Source organism: Rhinatrema bivittatum, chromosome 9, assembly GCF_901001135.1.
Source record: "Rhinatrema bivittatum chromosome 9, aRhiBiv1.1, whole genome shotgun sequence".
In the NCBI taxonomy this organism is placed as follows: domain Eukaryota; kingdom Metazoa; phylum Chordata; class Amphibia; order Gymnophiona; family Rhinatrematidae; genus Rhinatrema; species Rhinatrema bivittatum.
This window is the reverse complement of record NC_042623.1, coordinates 126,638,808-126,657,982: the sequence shown is the minus strand read 5'-3', so window position 1 is coordinate 126,657,982 and position 19,175 is coordinate 126,638,808. Positions and strand designations below refer to the sequence as shown.

General features: G+C 45.1%; 1 protein-coding gene across 5 annotated transcripts in view; it reads left to right on the top strand.

Moving 5' to 3' along the window:
• The window catches only part of XPOT (exportin for tRNA), a 296,178-nt gene that overhangs the window by 86,462 nt on the left and 190,541 nt on the right, over positions 1-19,175 (top strand). For all 5 annotated transcript variants that reach the window (XM_029615696.1, XM_029615695.1, XM_029615692.1 and 2 more), the window contains 2 exons: positions 8,551-8,735; positions 10,266-10,434. In XM_029615696.1, coding sequence (XP_029471556.1) covers positions 8,551-8,735; positions 10,266-10,434 — 354 coding nt within the window. The remainder of the gene's footprint in view (positions 1-8,550; positions 8,736-10,265; positions 10,435-19,175) is intronic.

Below are 19,175 nucleotides of genomic sequence, written 5' to 3'. Positions count from 1 at the left end.
GAGACCCCGAGCCGCTGGGACTTAGGAGAATCCTCTGGACCAGCAAGGACCGGATACCTGAGGTGGTGGAAGGAGCCGAAGTCTGAGTCCAAGAGCGAAGCCGGGTCAGAAGTCAGAGATCCAAACCAAAGCCAGGGACGAAAGCTGAAGACAGTCGTGGGACGGAGCCAGGTCGGAAGCCAAATGACAGAAGACAAACCAAAGCCAGGGGCGGAGCCTGAAGATATAGTCAGGGAACGGAGCCAGATCAGACGCCAGGAGTCAGCAGAGACGAACCGGAGTCCAACGCAGCAACTAGAGACACAGAGGAACTGTGCGAACCTCGTTGCAAGGCGAGGTACTGTTGCAGTTGCCGGGTTTAAATAACCCGGCAGCGTCTGACGTTATCAGGAGGGCTGTCCAAGGTTTCCCGTGCTGGCCCCTTTAAATCAGCAGCCCCGGCGCGCGTGCGCTTAGGGGGTGGGGCCAGCTGTGGATCGGCGACGGCGTCTCCCTCGCAGGGAGAATGCCGCAGAGGGCTGCGTCTCTAGCCTGGGAGGCCAGAAGGAAGGCATTCCTGAACCCGGATCGGCCGCGTGGTAGGTGCAGGTCCCGGGGCACGGCCCGGGACGTAACATCTTCAAGTTATCCTGTACTCTAAGTTCCAGTGGTAGGCTGTTCCAGAGTTTTGGCCCTGCAGTCGAAATAGCCCTGTCCCTCTCTTCGCTGAGGTGAGCAGATCTAACAGTAGGCACTGAAAGTAACCCTTTATTTGCTGACCTTATTTCTCGTTGCGGTACATGGAGTTTGATAATTGAGTTTATTGATTCTTAATTTTCCATTCTCTTTATCATTGGTTAGTTTCCATGAAACAATATATTTTTCTGTTTTGATTTTAACATGCCTATACTTTCCATTTGACAAGCAGGCTGAATTAGCCATGCTGTCTGGGGACGTCTGCTAGGCGGCCTGGGCAGAGCTTCACAAAGATCACAGAGCTTTGGCTCTCTGCAGCTGAGCGTCCTTTCCTATGCGGCGCCATCTTCCGCCTTCAGTCTGTTTTTTCTGTGCTGCAGGCTGCTCGCGGAGCTACATTTCTCATTGTCTCAGTCTCTTTTCTTAAGTTTTTCTCTCAACAAGAACACTTAAGTGCTACCATGGCCCTGAAGCCGCCTGGCTTTAAATACTGCCAGTGTGACAAGATAATGTCAGTTACAGTCGGGCATAATTACTGTTATCGCTGCTTGGGCCCGTACCACGACCAGTCCTCTTGCCAGGGCTGTGGTCGCATGTCTCTCCGGGGTCCAGTGCCAACAGGCACAGAAGATCACCCAGCTGAGGGAGGAGAGCACAGGGTCTTATGCCCTGACATCGGAGCAGCTGTCAGCCCACTCCTCACCGGGGCCCAGCATAGATCGGTCAGAGAAAGCCAGGAGGGGCCTCCTCCCTTAGACCACTTGGTGCAAAAACAGGACAGGTGGGTCACCCCGCCAAAGTGCCCCCACGCCTCCAAGCCTCGGCAAAGCAACGGATCTTGGGAGTCACGCTGAAACCGCCCTCGCACAAGGCTGCATTATGGAAGCCCTCCTGCTGACACCAGGACAAAGCACCTCATCATGGATGTAGCGCGAAGCACCAACGCGGTACATGTGTCGAAGATGAAGCATCCGGATACTCAACGCAAGGATGTGTCGAGGATTGCCGACAACGAAGCAGGACTAATGTGTCTGCTGCATTGATGCATGCCAAGCCAGGCACAACGCAGACACACTGTTCAGGTGTTGTTGAAACACATGATGCAAAAGGTCCAGGAGTCGCGTCCGACTCCCCAGCAGGTGAGCAAGTCTTCTCACAAGACTACCCACAAGTCAGGACCAGCCGTGAACCCTCAGGTTGTGTTCTCTCCAGAGAAGATTGTTGAACTCTATTTCTTGGATGCGGAGCCACTCTCTGGACATCTCTCCTCTGACTCCTCTGGAAGAGTTACTCGGGCATGCCTGCTGTGTCCAAAAGGAAGAGGAGTTCCCCTTATTTACAAGAAGATAGGAGCAAAGTGTCTGCAAACCGTCCGAGGAGTCCGGACTCTAACATCTTACTGGCTGCAGTACCGCCATCAAGCCATGGTCCCAAGAGGTAGGGTCCCACCCCTGGCCAGGGGGAGGTTTGCATCCCAACCCATGTCACAAATATCAGAAATTCTGTCACAACTCTTCTCTTCCCTTGAAGGCAAGAAGGGCCACCCATCGAGCCCTTCTTTGGAAGATCTTTAACCAGCTGGAAGGTCCCCTTCTCCATCTCCGAGGGAGCTGAGTCCATGCCCTCAGTTTTCCCACAACTGGATACAGGTCCGGAGAACTCCCCTCGTCCTTGCTGGGTTCATCTACAGGGATTTCATCGGATCCGCCGGAGGATCTTCCAGAACTGTCCTCGCCTCTGGAGAAACTTTCCTACTCCAAGTTTGTAAAAAATGTGGGACCTCTGCACAACATTGAGACTTAAGAAAGCTCCAGATCTACAAGCGGAGGTATTGGGAATCCTAAAAATATTCGAGGTCCCAGCCAAGCCTACGGCCTTACCATCCCATGCTGTCTTGGATTCAGTGATGGCGAAGTCCTGGGAGACCCCTTTCTCTGGTCAGCTAAGCTCCAGAAAAACTGACCTCAAATTCAGAATGTACGAATCGCCATACTACAGCATGTCCAGCTTCTGCATGCCTCAGTGCTGGTCGAGTCAGCCATGAAGCACTCAAAAATGCTTGCCTTCCCTGCAATACCCCGCCGAGTCGGGACTGCAGATATTTGGATGACTTTGAAAAGAGGGCCTTCCAAGCAGGTATGCTGAATGCAAAAAATCCAACAGCATCAGTTTTATATCACTCAATACCTGTATGAGTGCTTGCAGTCCCTAAAACCCCTACCTCGACACATGCAGTTCTCCCATAGCTGTTCTTCGACTTGGAAGAGGGGTTGCAGCATCTGCTCTGTTTGATATGCAAGGCCTTCGAGACATCAGCAGGAGCGATAGCCTGAAGAATAGCCTGGTTACGAGCTGGTGCCGTCTGGGAGGATGTGCATGAAAAACTGACAGACCTCCCGTGTAAAGGCGACAACTTGTTCAGGGACAAACTACGGGAGACAGTCTCCTAGCTGAAGGAGCAGAATGTGGTGGTCTTGTTTAAAGCAAGTTTAGGGGTGCAAGGATCTGTCTGCTACAGGACACTGCCAGCTGCCTTCCCACCTTACTTGGGATCCTAAGTCAGGAAAAGATGTGCATTCCCCTCAGAAACACTTTTATAAGTTTTGGTAGGGTTTAGCATTTAGAAAATAACAATTCATATCTCTAACATCCTGGCCACTAAGCACCAGTTTTCCCTAAAAAAAAGTTGTATATCATGGGTAATAACATGCCATAAACCTTTAACCTGCCTAATATATTAATACTTATGGCTAACTTACCCTTGATCCCAGCTTCAGGTGATAGCTCTGTTCGCCTCTTGAAGCAGATGCTATTTGGAGAGTGTGGGCAGAGGAGAAGCTTGCTTTCTGGGTTTGGTACTGGCAGAGTGGGCAGGCGGTCCTGGAAGGAGACTTGCTTCTGGCTCTGAAACTTGCCGGGCTTTCTGGGTTTGCTGTTGCCCCTCACCGTCCCAGACTCTGTGTCACTCTCCGCACCTGAGCCGGGAGTCTCCTCTCTCTGGTCTCCTGCCCCGGTCTCTTGGCCACACTTAGTCTTCTCCCTCCTCAATAGCAGGACTGCTGGTCTGTTTCGGGTTTCCCTTTCTTTTCTTTCAGGGGGTCCCTTCTCTGGTTTCAGTGTTGTTCTCAGGGTGCACTCCTTCAGGGGGTCCTTCCCTTCCAGGCTCACCTTTCTTAGGGTTTTTGCTCTCTGGGTTTTTTTCTTAACCTCCTTTTTTGCCCCCCTGTCTTATACTTTTCAGCTGATAAATATGCATAAGCTCATGCATAATCACGTGGTGGGTGGAGGATCTTTGCCTCATTGCAGGTCTTTTCCCCCTCCCCTTTTCTTCAGGTGGAGAACTGCTACATCTGTATGCTAAGCCGTGTGCTGGAGTGTTTTTTTCCATCTTCGACTGCCCTTCCAAAGGTGGGGGTCCTTTGACTTATGGGCTTGCCTTGGCTCATCCATAACTCCTGCTTATGGACTTAAGTTGTATTGTTTCTGTCTTCCTTATATTTGCACAGGAACTGACAAACAGGCACATCTTGATAAAGTATCCTTCAATGTATCAGGTACAAATTTAGATTGTAAGCCCTCTGGGGATAGGGAAATACCTACAGTACCTGAATGTAATCCACTTTGAAGCGATGTGAAAAAAAGCGGAATATAAATAAAATATATATAATTCTTATTCCACTGAGACACTGGTGTTTTGCTAGGGGCATAGGTTCTTTCTCTTGGTGAGACAGTGTTTGGGGCCTGGCAGCAACTGGTCTATACATTTCTTGGCTATTATGATTCATATATGGTGATATTCAGTGGTAAAACATAAGATATCTCCCTACACTGTCCCTAGCATCACCCACAGAGCAGCAGCCCTCTGGCAGGAGATACTACCAGAGCTTTAGGAAGGGCTATTATCAGAGGCGCCCCTTCAGGCTGTACCCCATCTTACTGCCAGCCGACCTTCTAGCAAAGCAGACCACAACAGCAGCAGCTCAGGGTTAGAACACAGGGCTAGCAGCAACCGCAAAACACAACCCCAAACCCCAATAGGGTTCTGAAGGTAGCCGGGCCACCTCTACTGCCGCTAGTGGGGGGGTTAGGGTATTGCTCTTCTACGATTCTTGGGAGGCAATTTCCTCAGATTGTTGGGTGTTGAATATCTCCAGGGAAGGATACCCACTGAACTTCAGAACCACCCCATCCTTCTGCACCTAGTACACTCCCCTCAGGCCCGCATGCACGGCCATCTGCTTCAAGAGGAAGTAAACATCCTACTTCATCAATGGGCTGTCCAGCGGATGCCTCGGCATCAACTAGACAAGGGATTCTACTCCTAATACTTCCTTATTACCAAGAAGTCGGGAGGGCTCTGCCCGATCCTGGACCTGTGGGCTCTCAACAAATTTATTTGGAAGGAGAAGCTCAAGATGACATCTCTCATACCCTTCTTGCAACCCAATGATTAGATGTGCTCGCTGGATCTCAAGGATGCATTCTCCCACATTCAGATGCACCACTCCTCCTGGCGCTGCCTCTGTTTTCAAGAAAATATGCTTCATTACCAGTACAAAGTCCTCCCCTTTGGACTATCATCTGCACCGAGAGTCTTCACTAGGTGTGTAACGGTGGCCCACTTAAGAAGAAAAGGAGTGCAACTATTTCCTTATCTGGATGATTGGTTGGTAGTGGCACCGAAGCCCACCACTCTCCAGTTGCACCTGGAAACAAAATATGTTGTCTGGAAGGGCTGGGATTTGTCATCAAATTCAAGAAATTCAGCCTTCAACCCACGCTAACTCGACAGTTCATTGGGGCCAGGATAAATAGTTGTGGGGAGAGCGTTCTTACCTACAGACAATGCCCAAACCCTTCGCAACCTGGCCTCACAATTGAGGGACTCTGCGCGCCCCTTGGCTAATCATATTCTGACTCTACTGGACTCCATGGCAGCGACGATATATGTAGTATCGTGTACTCGTCTGCACATGTTCTGCCTGCAGGTGGGGTTCTAAAGGCACAATGGGCCCAATTCTCGCAACCACTTCCCACAAGAATAGGTCTGACCCATGCTATGCGAAGTGATGTGGTATGGTGGTTGCACCCTACAGTTTTCACCGTAGGAGCACTGTTCCATGCCCTGACACATCAATTTGTTCTTACTACAGATGTCTCAACCAAGGGGTGGGAAGCCCATCTGGAACACGTACAGACGCAAGCGCTGTGGTCCATATATGAACGTACTCAGCAGATAAACCTGCTGAAACTCAGAGCGATAAAGAATGCCCTTCACACATTTTACGACCTCCTGGGGGGAAAGAATGTCATAATCCACACTGACTACCAGGTGGCTATGTTCTACATAAACAAGGAAGGCGGGTCCAGTTCCTGGATCTTGTGCAGGGAGGCGGTATAGGTCTTGGAGTGGGCGGAGAGACAATCCATCTCTCTCCAGGCAACCTATCTAACTGGCGTGGCAAACACCATGGTTAACAGGCGAAGCAGAATATTTTATCCGCACAAATGGGCTTTTTACCAGGACGTGGCAAACATGCTGTTAGTGACGTGGGGCCTTCCGTGCATGGACATATTTGCAAAAGTACACAATAGGAAAGTTTGAATGTTCTGCTCAATCTACCCCAATGGGAAGCGATTCGCCCAGGACGTGTTCCTCACACCATGGTCGGGAGGTCTCTTTAACACTTACCCACCAATTCTGCTAATTTCCAGGACAATTCAGAAGTGTATTATGGATGTTGCAGACCTCATTCTGACTGCTCCAGCTTGGCTCAAACAACCCTGGTACACCTATCTAGTTAGACTCTCCATTGCCCCGCCTAATCCCCTGGGCAACAGTGTGGATCTCCTGACACAAAAGAATGGCACTCTCCTCCTCTCTATGCACTCCTCGCTACATATCACTGCTTGGAGGTTGAAAGAGTATTTAAGCCACTTGTACCTACCGGCGGAGGTTCAGGACATCTTGATATCGTCCAGAAAAACTTTTGCTAGGAGGAGCTATATGGGCAAGTGGCTCCGATACTCAGCTTGGTGTGGGGGCAGAGACACAGACCCCTTCTCTTGCTCACCAGAAATGTTGTTGGAATATCTCCATACCCCGTATCAGTCGGGTCTGGCGACGGCATCCGTGCATGTCTGAGTGATACCTCTGCGTATCATCATCCATGCAACAGGCTTCCAGTATCCAACCATCCTCTAATCTCCTGTTTCATGAAAGGAATCTTGCAATTGCGACTACCTGTAACGAAACCCCCTGTTCCGAGGGACCTTAACTTAGTGCGGGAACAGCTCATGCTGCCTCCCTTCGAATCATTGCATAGCAGCTATGTAAAGTATCTAACTTGGAAGGTGCTTTTCCTGGTTGCGGAAACCTCAGCAAGAAGAGTAAGAGCTACAGGCAATGGTTCACTACTCCCTATGGGGTAGATCTTAAAAAAAATACGCGTGCTGCGCGAACAAAAGTAAGCCAGATTTTAAAAGATACGTGCGTTGTCGCGCATATCTTTTAAAATCCGGGGTCGGCGCGCGCAAAGCTGCGCAAAATCGGTAGCCTGCATGCGCCAAGCCGCGCAGCCTGCCTCCGTTCCCTCCGCATCCCCCCCTACCTTTGTTGTACAAGTTACGCCTGCTTGAAGCAGGCGTAACTTGTGCGCGCCGCCTCATCAGCCCCCGGCACAGGCCGCAGTGCCGGGGGACTTGGGACCGCCCTCCCGGCCCACCCCCGAAGCCTTGCCACGCCCCCGGACCCGCCTCGGACCGCCCCTGACCCCGGGACTTATGCGCGCCGGCGGCCTATGCAAAATAGGTGCACTGGTGCGCGAGTAAATCCGGAATGATTTACGCGCGCAGGGCTTTTAAAATCTACCCCTATATCTGCAGTTTCACCACAACAAGGTTACCCTGCGAACACATCTCTCTTTTTTTTTTTTTTTTTTTTTTTTTTTTTACCTAAGGTTGTACTGGCTTTCCACTTGAATCAGACCATCACACTGCTGACGTTCTTCCCAAAACCGCATGAAAATGAAAGGGAACGTCTCCTTCACTGTGCTCACAACTCTCAGCTGGGGACTTCCAGACAGCATGGCTAATTCCAGCCTGCTTATTGATGGGGGGAGCAAGTTTGCTTACCGTGAACGGATGAATTAGCCGTGCTGACCCACCCGGTTCTCTGGACAGCTTCTGAATTCTTTGCTTCGCTAGATAAGCTGTGTTATAGACTGAAGGGGGAAGATGGTGCCGCGCGGGAAAGGACGCGCGGCCATACAGAGCCAAAGTTCTGTGATGTTTGTAAAGCTCCACCCGGAGGACGTCCCAGGTGGCATGGCTAATTCATCCTGTTATCTACATAAAACAGTTTACGTAAGCAAACTTGCTTTTTTTGTATTGTTTCCATTGTAAGGCACATACAGTTATGTAAAATAAATGCATTAAAGCCGCACAAATGTTTTCAAGCTTTTTTTTTTTTTTTTTTTTTAATTAGTTGACAGCAGAAATAACCAAAACTTATTCTGGTATTATTCTTTAAAGACTAATTTTTCATGCTCTCAGACTAATACCCACAAGGGGCTTTTAAATATTAAAAGTGAGAGCTCAAGCTCAAAGGTTTTTCTTTTTTTTTTTTGAAAGAACATTTGACATTAGTAAAAATTGTATGTGGGGTGTTCCAAAAATATATGCAAATACAAATAATAAAATGCATTTTGATATTGGGGAAAAATGACCTAGGAATGAGGTCAAAGAAGGAAGCAACAAAGCTGATAAATGGGCATGATGATAAGTTCAAAGGTTCTATTATGTAAATGCAATATCTAGACACTTTTTATTATTTAGTTCTCATATAGCTCAATGACTTCTTGCTTAATTCTGTAGGAAGCTCGCCGGAATACTTTATTAAAAGATACCATGCGAGAACAGTGCATTCCAAGTTTGGTGGAATCCTGGTACCAAATCTTGCAGACATATCAACATACTAATTCAGAGGTGACATGCCAGTGTCTTGAAGTAATCGGGGCCTATGTATCTTGGATAGATTTGACTCTGATAGCTAATGAGAGGTATGTTTTTTTGTAAAACTTCTCACTGGGCAGGGAAAGGATAAGAGGCAGAATTAGAAAGTTGGTTAGTTTGTGGTAAATCCTTGTGCCTTCCAATAATTTCCTGTCTAAACCTTTAAGTGTGCAAGAGACCAACTTGTCTGACTAGCGTGCTCATGAATAACAAGTGTTTTAGTGAGTTGTCCATAATTGCTGTGGAATTCTATTAACAGAGATCTCACAGACTTCAGAGCACAATAGTAAAATCCTTCACTACGTTTGTAGGTAACTTGATCATTTTCTCATTTCTTGTTTGGTGGTGTGATGAAGAGACACCATATCTGTTTTCAAGACCATTAGATTCTCATGATGCAATGGAGCTGACGACACCCAGCTTTAGTTTTGCATGATTGTTATTGTAAGAGGGAACATAAGACACTTTTGGTGCTGTAATCGAGAACAGGCTTTTGGAAATGGATAACTGTGTATATTGAGAAAAGAAATTAATCTGCAAAGTTGATAGCGATGAGATACTTTGAAAATTTCCCTGTATTTTTGTCAGTGAGTGTATTCTTCTGCATGCTATGAAATAAGAGCTTTCTAACTTTACTGCTTCATATAAGGTAGAAGTCCCTAAACTATGGGCTGTGTTTAGTTCATGGAGCAAGGTTATCTGACCTGCTATGCTTTGCCCCAACCCACACCAAAAACAAAGGAGCCATGCTAGAACCATTGCCAGTAGAAGAAGTAACTCAGTGGCTTGGAGTGTTGCTGGCAGAGAAGTGCTGCCGATGGAAGTTGGTAGTGGAGAAGAGCGCTGCCAGCAGACTAGCATAGCAAATGACCTGTCTGCCTCCTTACAAGAGCTTTGCTTTCAAAGGAGTAATAAAGAGCAGGCCAGAGAAATCACTAAGCATATGAGGCAAGTGCCAGCAGAAGTTAAGGAGGACAGGTATCTGTGACCATCTTGGGAGAGAGGAGACAGAGAGGAGAGAAGTTGCTAGAGGGATGAGAGCACTGGTAAGAGGAGGAAAGGGGAGGTGGAGTTGATGGAAAAAGATGGAGCTAGGGGTATAGGATATGGAGGAGGGTTAAAGAGGAAGGAGAAAACTGAAGTGGTGATACAGAGAAGAGAAATAAAAAAGAGAAAAAGATGACGAATGGCAGAAAAAATAATCTTTTTCAGAGACACATGGTGAAAGAGTAAGGAGAAGATGCACAGGAGAGGAGACTCAGGAAAACAAAATGTACACATTTTCAAAATTAGGATATTAACATTTTCATGAGGCCCTCGGTGATTTGAATTGTTTGAATTGACTCTTAAACTGTTTGGGGACCTCTGATATAAAATGAAATTTCAGTGAATGCCCTGGAGCACTGCAGGTACATTGTCTAACCTGGAGTCTAGCAAAATTTAGTAGACAATGAAAACAGCATAAAATACAGACAGTTCCTGGATCAGATGTTACTTAAATGTAAGATCTTTGACCTTCTTTACATTTCTGTATTTTCCTTGCACAAAGTAATTAAATTGGTCTTTGTTTTTACCAGGTTTATAAACATGCTGCTAGGTCACCTGTCAATAGAAGTGCTACGTGAAGAAGCATGTGACTGCTTGTTTGAAATGGTAAATAAAGGAATGGATCCAATTGATAAAACCAAATTGGTGGAATCGTTATGTCAAGTGTTACAATCTGCTGGATTTTTCAGCATTGATCAGGTTAGTAAATGTTTTCACTATTTGTTACTTAAAATTAAAATGTTCCTGAAACATATCTTCTGGTAAGCAGCAACAATGAGCTGATAAACTTAGGGGAAGAAGAGCATTCTAGTGGTTGGTGCACTGGACTACAATTTAGAATTTATTTTGGTCCATGGACAAGCAGGTTGAATCAGTCACAAATGTGGGCGATGTCATCTAACAGCACTGAGACTGGAATATTTACTAACTAGAAAGGACTAGATGGCCTTTCTTGTCATGTACAGCTGGTACCACGTAACTACATACCACAAAGATCACTCAGTCTTTCAGTGGAATGAGATGGATACATTTTTTCCCATGTTGAAAAACCCTTTCACTTTAGTTGTGATGCTGCTTCAGTTTATTTTTTTTCTTATATTTCTTTTGATACCTTGGCCTCTTCTGGGGAAAGGCCTGAGGAACCCTTTTAAACCCTAGAAATGTTCACTTTTAATTTGACTGACTCTAGTTTTCCCTCAGCTGATAGGCCACAGGGTTTAAATGGTGCACTTGCATACAACAGAAAAATGTCTGATACTGAATGCATTCACTGTCCAGGGCAAGAACATGATCCATATTGCTCAGTTTGCTCTTATGTCATGTCTTAAGAGGGTTATAAAACTTAAACTGCAACTTCAGGATATCGTGCAGACCATTCTGAGCCAATAATTGACACTGAAATCAAAGCCTTAGACATCTTTGACGTTGAAAGCTTCCATTTAACTCATTCAGTAAATGAACTTTTGATATCTAAGTTTGCCACTGCTTCAGAGTCAAGTGCAAGGCAGGGGGACAGCCACTCCTCAAAACGCCTCAACCTTCGGGGTTGAGTACAGGAGTAAGCAGTGAGCTCTAGCATTCATGCTTTGGCATCGATCTAGTTTACGGTAGGCAACTCTGGTTCTGAAGTGCCATAAACACACATGCATGAGGTATATTTGCATGCACCGCCTCCATTGTATGCAAATATATCTCATACATATTCACTGTGAATCTGCAGAAAACCAGATCTGTATGTGGCATTCCAGGACTGGACTTGCCTGTCACTGATCTAGGCCTTTGGCACCATCTACTGGAAATAACATTGAAATTTATCGTCCTAAGAGGTCTAGTCAGGAGTTAACCCCTTTAATGCCAGGTAGATCAATAGCATTCCTCATAACTCCAAATTTACCAATATCATCCTCCATATATACAATGGTTATTTCTCTATTCGCTACAACAACCTACTTGGCATGCACATTTTAACTCAGGAAGCTGGGGGGGGCGGTGTCCCTGAAAAGCTGATGCAGAGTTTCCCTGACAATCCCCTTAGCTGCCGCTGCCACTTAACAAGATAAGTTTATACTAATTCAGTACAGGTTACCCTTATGCCTTCTGTTAAGGGTATAAACTTATCCAGATAATGGGTGGCCGCTGTCACTTAGCCAAATAAGTATGGGCTTATCCAGATAAATGATGGCGCTGCCACTTGGATAAATCCATACTTATCTGGCTAAGTGGTGGCAGTTTAGCCCAATAAGACTTTTTTTCTTAACTTTTTGTCTGTTTTAGATGGTTTTAAGTAGCGTGTGAAACAACTCCAGGGTCAGAAATGGCGTTAAGTTTCTAGCAATACGCTTCTCTGTATTGGGGAGTACTGTTTAATGCCCTCATTTTGCATAGGATTTTCAAGTGATGATGCTAAGTAGTACTCCTATTTTAGAAAGCACATTTTGGGAATGTAAAACTCCTTGCTGCATTGGCAGTAATGTTTATACTTACAAAATGAGTGTTCAAATGCAAGTGAAACTGTTGGCCTGAATGCACTTTCTGCATCAGCCTGTAAGAGGAGAAATCACTCCCAGTGGAAAATTTACAAAGTTTGACTGACGTTTAGGACACAGTGCCATCTGATCATACTGTAATTTGACTCATATTATTCCATTCCTTGTTTGTCAGTTAAAGAAGTTTTAAATAACTGGAGATGAAATACAGCGAAGATAAACAAGAGGAATAACTCTTTATTGCTAGAAAAATTGAGGATTTGATAATCCCAGAATAACCTTAACTCAGAAGTGATAGTTCAAATTACAGAGAGAGGAAAAAGTGAGAGCTGAGTTTTCGGTTCCCATTTTAATAAAGTCTTATTAGATAGCATTACAATACATTGAGGTTCTGGTTGCACACATGCTAGGATATATAATAGTCTAGATCAGCGCTTCTCAACCGGTGTGTCGTGTGCTCCCGGTCTCTCCCGCTTCTCTTCCTTTTCTGCTGCCGTTGCCGCCGGGCTAACAGCACGTTCAAGCCCAATGGGAACGGCAGCGTTGTTAGAGGAAGCTGTGGCACCCGCTGCTGGCCTTTTCTTCCTGTGCCTGCTCCGGAACAGGAAGTGATACCCAGTGCAGTGCGTGGGAAGGAGAAAGAGCCGTGCTGCATGGAAAAGTAGCGGTGGCAGCAGTATCGGCCCCCGAGCAGTAGCAAGGCCCGGAGCAATTGAAGCAGCCGGCAATCGGCAAAGGAGACAGCAGAATAAGCCTCCCGCGGCCGATGGGATTATTCTTTCTTGGCCTGCATGGCTGGAGGAGGCTGCTGCAGCTACCATTTGTGCTGTTGGGGAGGAAGTGAGTGAGAGAGAGAAGACAACCAGCCTGTAAGTGAGAGAATGTGTGTGATTGAGAGCGTGTGTGTAAGTGTGTGAGAGAGAGCAGGTGTGTGATTGAGAGAAACTGGTCAGAGAGGTGATGTGTGTGTATATGTGAGAGACAATAAAAGTGACTGGTCAGGGAGATGACTGAGTGTGTGTGAGAGAGTGAGAGATTGGTCAGGAAGGTGACTGGTGTGTGAGAGAGAGAAATCTGGGTATGTGAGAAAGAAGCCTGGTGTTATGGGTGTGTGTGTGTGTGAGAAAAAAAGCATGGAAGTGAGAAATCTGGGTATGTGAGAAAGCATGGGAGTAAGAAGCCTGGTGGTGTGGGTGGGTGTGTGTGTGTGTGTTAAAGAAAGCATGGGACTGAAAAGCCTGTATATGTGAGAGCATGGGAGTGGGAAGCCTGTGTGTGTGTGCATGCATGAGAGAGAGACTGGTTGGTAAGGTCACGGTGTGTGAGAGAGACTGGGGTGTGTGTATGTGAAAGAAAGTGATTAAAGGAATGAGAAGCCTGTGCATGTGGAGAGAGTGAGCATGGGAATGAGAGAGAGACTGGTGTGTGTAAGAGAGAGAAAGTGATTATGGGAATGAGAAGCCTGTGCATGTGGAGAGAGTGAGCATGGGAGTGAGAAACCTGGGTGTGTGTGAGACACAGTATGGGAGTGAGAAGCCCGTATATGTAAGATAGAACATGGGAGTGGGGAAGCCTGTGTGTGTGTGTATGGCATGAGAGAAACTGTGCAGGAAGGTGACTGGTGTGTGTGTGTGTGTGTGTGTCAAAGACTGGTTGGGAGATGATTGGTGTGTGAGACACAGAAACTGGTCATGGGGTGTGACTGGTATGGTGTGTGTGTGTGAGAGACAGACAGAGAGATTGGTCATGGGCCCTAAGGAAGAGGACCATGAGTATAGAGCTTAGCCACTACTGCTGCTTCTGGTGTGTGCTACGGCTTGCATGGAAGAGGACAGGAGTAGGAGAGCTGTTGGAGGGGGTAAGTAAAGGTGGCTTTTTAAGTTTATCTTTCTTGATTGACTGCCATTTTAAGTATTTAATATTATGTGATGTGACTGCTTTTTTGAAATATTTTATTGGTGTATGGAGAATTTTTAATAGTTTTTATGAGTTTTTAATTGTTGGATGTTCTGTTCATAGCTGTTTTGAAACATTTATTCTGCTTATTTGTGTGGGGATCTATAGCTGCTTGCTAGTTCTGTTTTCCTAATAGGAGGTGTATTGGTGTTTAGGGCCTGATTTAATATTTGTAGTGTTGCCTTTGCATAGATAGGGTTGTTACTGGTTGAGTGCATTCCATAATACAGGTGTAACTGGGTGCGGATTAGTTTATGTACATAACTGCAGATCCTGGGAGTATGTTAGGTCAGTTCTGTGTGTTACTGAGGTGAGATATTTTACTAGCATGTAAGTGTTTGTATCAGTCTTATTTGTTGTGTTTTCTCAAGAGGACATGCATTGGTAATAAACTGCTGTCTTTTCATAAGTAGGGCTATTGAGCCTGGTAGTAGAAGGAGTTTGAGTTGCTGTTACTGAAATGACACCAGAACCAGAATATCTTTTTTGTAGGGTGAGTTGTATGGGGAATGTCGTAATTCTGCTTTGCATCCATTATTGTGGGTCAGGGGAGGTTTCCGTGGATGCAAACTGTACTTTTACATCTAGCCCCGTGATGATCATGGGTTCATTGTGTCATGCATGTGAGAACCAGCTGTCAGGTGTGTCCCGACAAAAAAGGTTGAGAACCACTGGTCTAGATGATATCCGGTGACAGGAAGTTTAGAGTCGTCTTATTTAATTAAAGTTAGTTTAGAAGGTATTCTGGAAGAAAGAGAAAAAGAGGATTAGTAAACTCCATTTCTAACAGATAAGTAAGTATACACCAACCTAGTAGATAGGCTCTGTCCAGAGCAGAGACACACAGAGAGAGAGAAACAAATATAGTATAAAAAAAACCCACAGTGAATCAGCAAGGAAAGAGAGGAAAATATACTCACCTGGAAATTCCATCTTCAGTTGTAGGTCTGGAAAACCAAAAATATATGCAGCATTAATTTTGGAGGGAAAACATGGAGAACAGAAATACAGAATTTAAAAGGAAAAGTATAAGAAAGCAATATTTAGCTGTAGAATTTTGTTCCTGTTGGTGGGAAAAAAAAGAGAAAATATTAGTAATGTGGGAAATGTTATCTAAAGTAAACTGATTTTAAAGGTTTAAGTATTCTTTAACAACAGTTTTTAACTTTAACTTTATTCATTTTATTCTCTGCTTCCCCTCTCAACCTCTGGGAGTACCACTGACCAGATGAGTTCACTCATTTATACAAATTATCTGATAGGCAGGCATGTGGTTTTCATCATCTTGTAAAACATCTGGACTAGTCTGTTTTTTGTTTTTTTTTTAAGTGACATCAGAAACCCCTTAGCAGTGACGATGATAGTGGGAGAGGATACGAAACAAAAAGACACAGAGGGGTGGGGAAGGGAGTTCTACATTAGTGTCAGCTTTGAGGCTTGCTGTTAGCATTGTCAAAATCAGCTGGTGTGAGTGAATGGTGTGGGAAGCTGAGGCAGTACCTCTTCAAATGCCATTCCTAGGAAGATCGGACCCAGGATCGGGCCCGTTGGTGCTATGAACTTCCAGAATGATGCCATCTTGATATTCTAGTTCCTCAATATGTAGAGCATTCTGAATCCAAAGCATCTTGCTACTCAGAAATTTCTCTTTTCATTGTAATTCTAAAGAGAACTACTTTCCAGGTTTCTTTTGAGCCCTTTCCACAGCAGAAGGTGTGGCCCCCCACCTGAGTCTTTTTTTATATTCATATTTATTTTCTAGGTAACATCCATTACAGTAATAAAATGTACAATATTGCATCTTCTACATACTGTTAAAACTTGAATATCAAAACTTGCAGATAAGCCATTCCGGTGTCTCAGATGGTAAGTGCTTTGTGCTGCCATACAGAAGGCCCCCAGTTGGATCCCCAAGTGAGGTCTGTTGCTTCCTGCAGGGCGGGGGAAGGGGTTGGAGATCCTGCTAAGGCAGCATTCACATCCCCTAGGGGGAGATAATCATAGGTTTTATATACAGCCAATAGGAAGTGGAGATGATGAGCGGTGTACATTAGTGGTGATTAACCATAAGTAAAAATGGTACAGCATTGAAGGATCACGGATCCTTGTAGTGAATTAATCAAAAAGTGAAAAATGAAGATTCAAGGCAAACGTTTCCACTTTTATTCAAGGATACTTAGAGTAAAAGTTCAGTCCCCCGACACGGGCCGTGTTTCGCCACATGGGCTGCATCGGGAGGGACAGAGGCCCAGAGGAAACTGAGACAAATTTATGTTCCAAAGAATCAGTAAAGGGAATTGCCAAAGGTGAGAAATAGGCACCTTGCGGAGGGATATTCAAAGGAGCTGCCAAGTAGCCACGATCAGTGGCTTACAGAGAAAATTTCAGTCTTTATAAGGGCACAGCTGCTCAGCTGCATTTTTCATTTTTTGATTAATTCACTACAAGGATCCGTGATCCTTCAGCGCTATACCATTTTTACTTATGGTTTTTACATAAACATGGCATCTAGTGGCTGGATTCAGGGCTCAGCATTGCAGGGTTCTGGAAGGAGCCTTGGTGCATTGCCCTTGACAGTCTCTGACATGACAAATCAAGGTATGTTGAGGAAGGGGAAATATAAATTAAGGAAAAAATCCCCAGATTGTAGTGAATGAAGGCTCATGGCACCAGATCCCAGCCCTGGTTACAGTTTGTACTTCCAGCTCAAAATGTGGGAGGAAACTACCAGATAAAAATACAAAAAGGCAGAGGGAAAAAGAAAAAAAATTTTGAGGAGGAGTAAAACCACCCCATTGCCAGCCTCTCTTCATCACAGTCTATCCTTTCATGTTTCATAATAACGACAGTAAAAGACCAAATGATCCATCCAGTCTGCCCAGAAAGTTAGATTTAGTAGTAATTGCTGCTCTGTGCAGGTTTCCCCCCAAGCCTTATGTTAAGGATAGTAATAGTTACAATCAAAACCAAGCAAATGTCAAACCTATAACAAAATTCCTGCTAGCAATATATTTGTGGTGAACAGCCTTCTTAAGAACATAAGAAATTGCCATGCTGTGTCAGACCAAGGGGTCCATCAAGCCCAGCATCCTGTTTCCAACAGAGGCCAAACCAGGCCACATGAACCTGGCAATTACCCAAACACTAAGAAGATCACATACTATTGATGCAATTAATAGCAATGGCTATTCCCTAAGTAAACTTGATTAATAGCCGTTAATGGACTTCTCCAAACCTTTTTTGAACCCAGCTACACTAACTGCACTAATCACATCCTCTGGCAACAAATTCCAGAGCTTTATTGTGCGTTGAGTGAAAAAGAATTTTCTCTGATTAGTCTTAAATGTGCTACTTGCTAATTTCATGGAATGCCCCCTAGTCCTTCTATTATTCGAAAGTGTAAATAACAGATTCACATCTACTCATTCAAGACCTCTCATGATCTTAAAGATCTCTATCATATCCCCCCTCAGCCGTCTCTTCTCCAAGCTTGAAAAGCCCTAACCTCTTCAGCCTTTCCTCATAGGGGAGCTGTTCCATCCCCTTTATCATTTTGGTTGCCCTTCTCTGTCCCTTCTCCATCGCAACTATATCTTTTTTGAGATGCGGCGACCAGAATTGTACACAGAATTCACCATGGAGCGATATAGAGGCATTATGACATTTTCCGTTTTATTAACCATTCCCTTTTTAATAATTCCTTACATTCTGTTTGCTTTTTTGACTGCTGCAGCACACTGAGCCGACTATTTTAAAGTATTATCCACTATGACGCCTAGATCTTTTTCCTGGGTGGTAGCTCCTAATATGGAACCTAACCGTGTAACTACAGCAAGGGTTATTTTTCCCTATATGCAACACCTTGCACTTGTCCACATTAAATTTCATCTGCCATTTGGATGCCCAATCTTCCAGTCTTGATAATTTAGCAGTGCTGCTTGAATGTGTTTTGCCTTTGGACTTGGCCATAAAAGCAGTCCTATGCTTTTTCCCTAATGTCTACATAACAGTACCTCAGGCCATAAAAGTCGGCGCCTAGCGTTGGCTGTTTGAATCCTTTTCTCCTTTTTGCTTTTTGCCCTGCCATTGAAATGGACAACAATATTGCAGTTGCATCAAAAGCATCAATACTGATTGATTAAGGGTAGTAATCCCCATACCTTCTGTAGTATCTACCTCTTTGTGCAGGTTACCCCCTGCACCCTTTTCTTAATTTCTTACATCTAGCCTTTAGGGATTCACAGTGCATATCCCATGCCCTTTTGAATTCATGCATTGTTTTCATCCTCGCCACCTCTTCCAGGAAGACATTCCAGGCACCCACCACCCTCTCCATAAAGAAAAATTTCCTGATGGTTCTGAGTTGTTCTCCCTGGAGTTTCATTTCATGACCCCTAGTTCTACAGTTTCCTTTCCAACGGAAAAGGTTCGAAGTTTGTGCATCATTAAAACCTTTCAGGTATCTGAAGGTCTGTATCATATCACCCCTACACCTTCTCTCTTCCAAGGTATACATATTTAGATCCTTCAGCCTCTCCTCATACATCTTCTGATACAGACACACCATTTTGGTCACCCTTTCTTGTCATCCTCCGTCCTGACTTTATCCTTTTTGAGATTTGGGCTCCAGAACTGCACAGTACTCCAGGTGAGGCCTCACCAAGAACCGCTGCAAGGACATTATCACCTCCTTTTTCCTGTTGGTTATTCCTCGCTTTATGCAGTCCAGCATTCTTCTGGCTTTAGCTATTGCCTTGTCACATTGCTATGCCACCTTCAGATCGCCAGACCCTTTTACCCCCAAGGTCCCTCTCCCAGTCCGTGCACAATAGTCTTTTATCCCCCATCACGTACCGCTCTCTTGGATTACCGCACCCCAGATGCATGACTCTGTCCTTCCTGGCCTTTTAATTAAGGACAAACATTTATCCCCACCGTGAAATACCAAGTATCACCTTTGCAGCTGCATTCTGTATCAATTACAGAGCTTATTGGAAA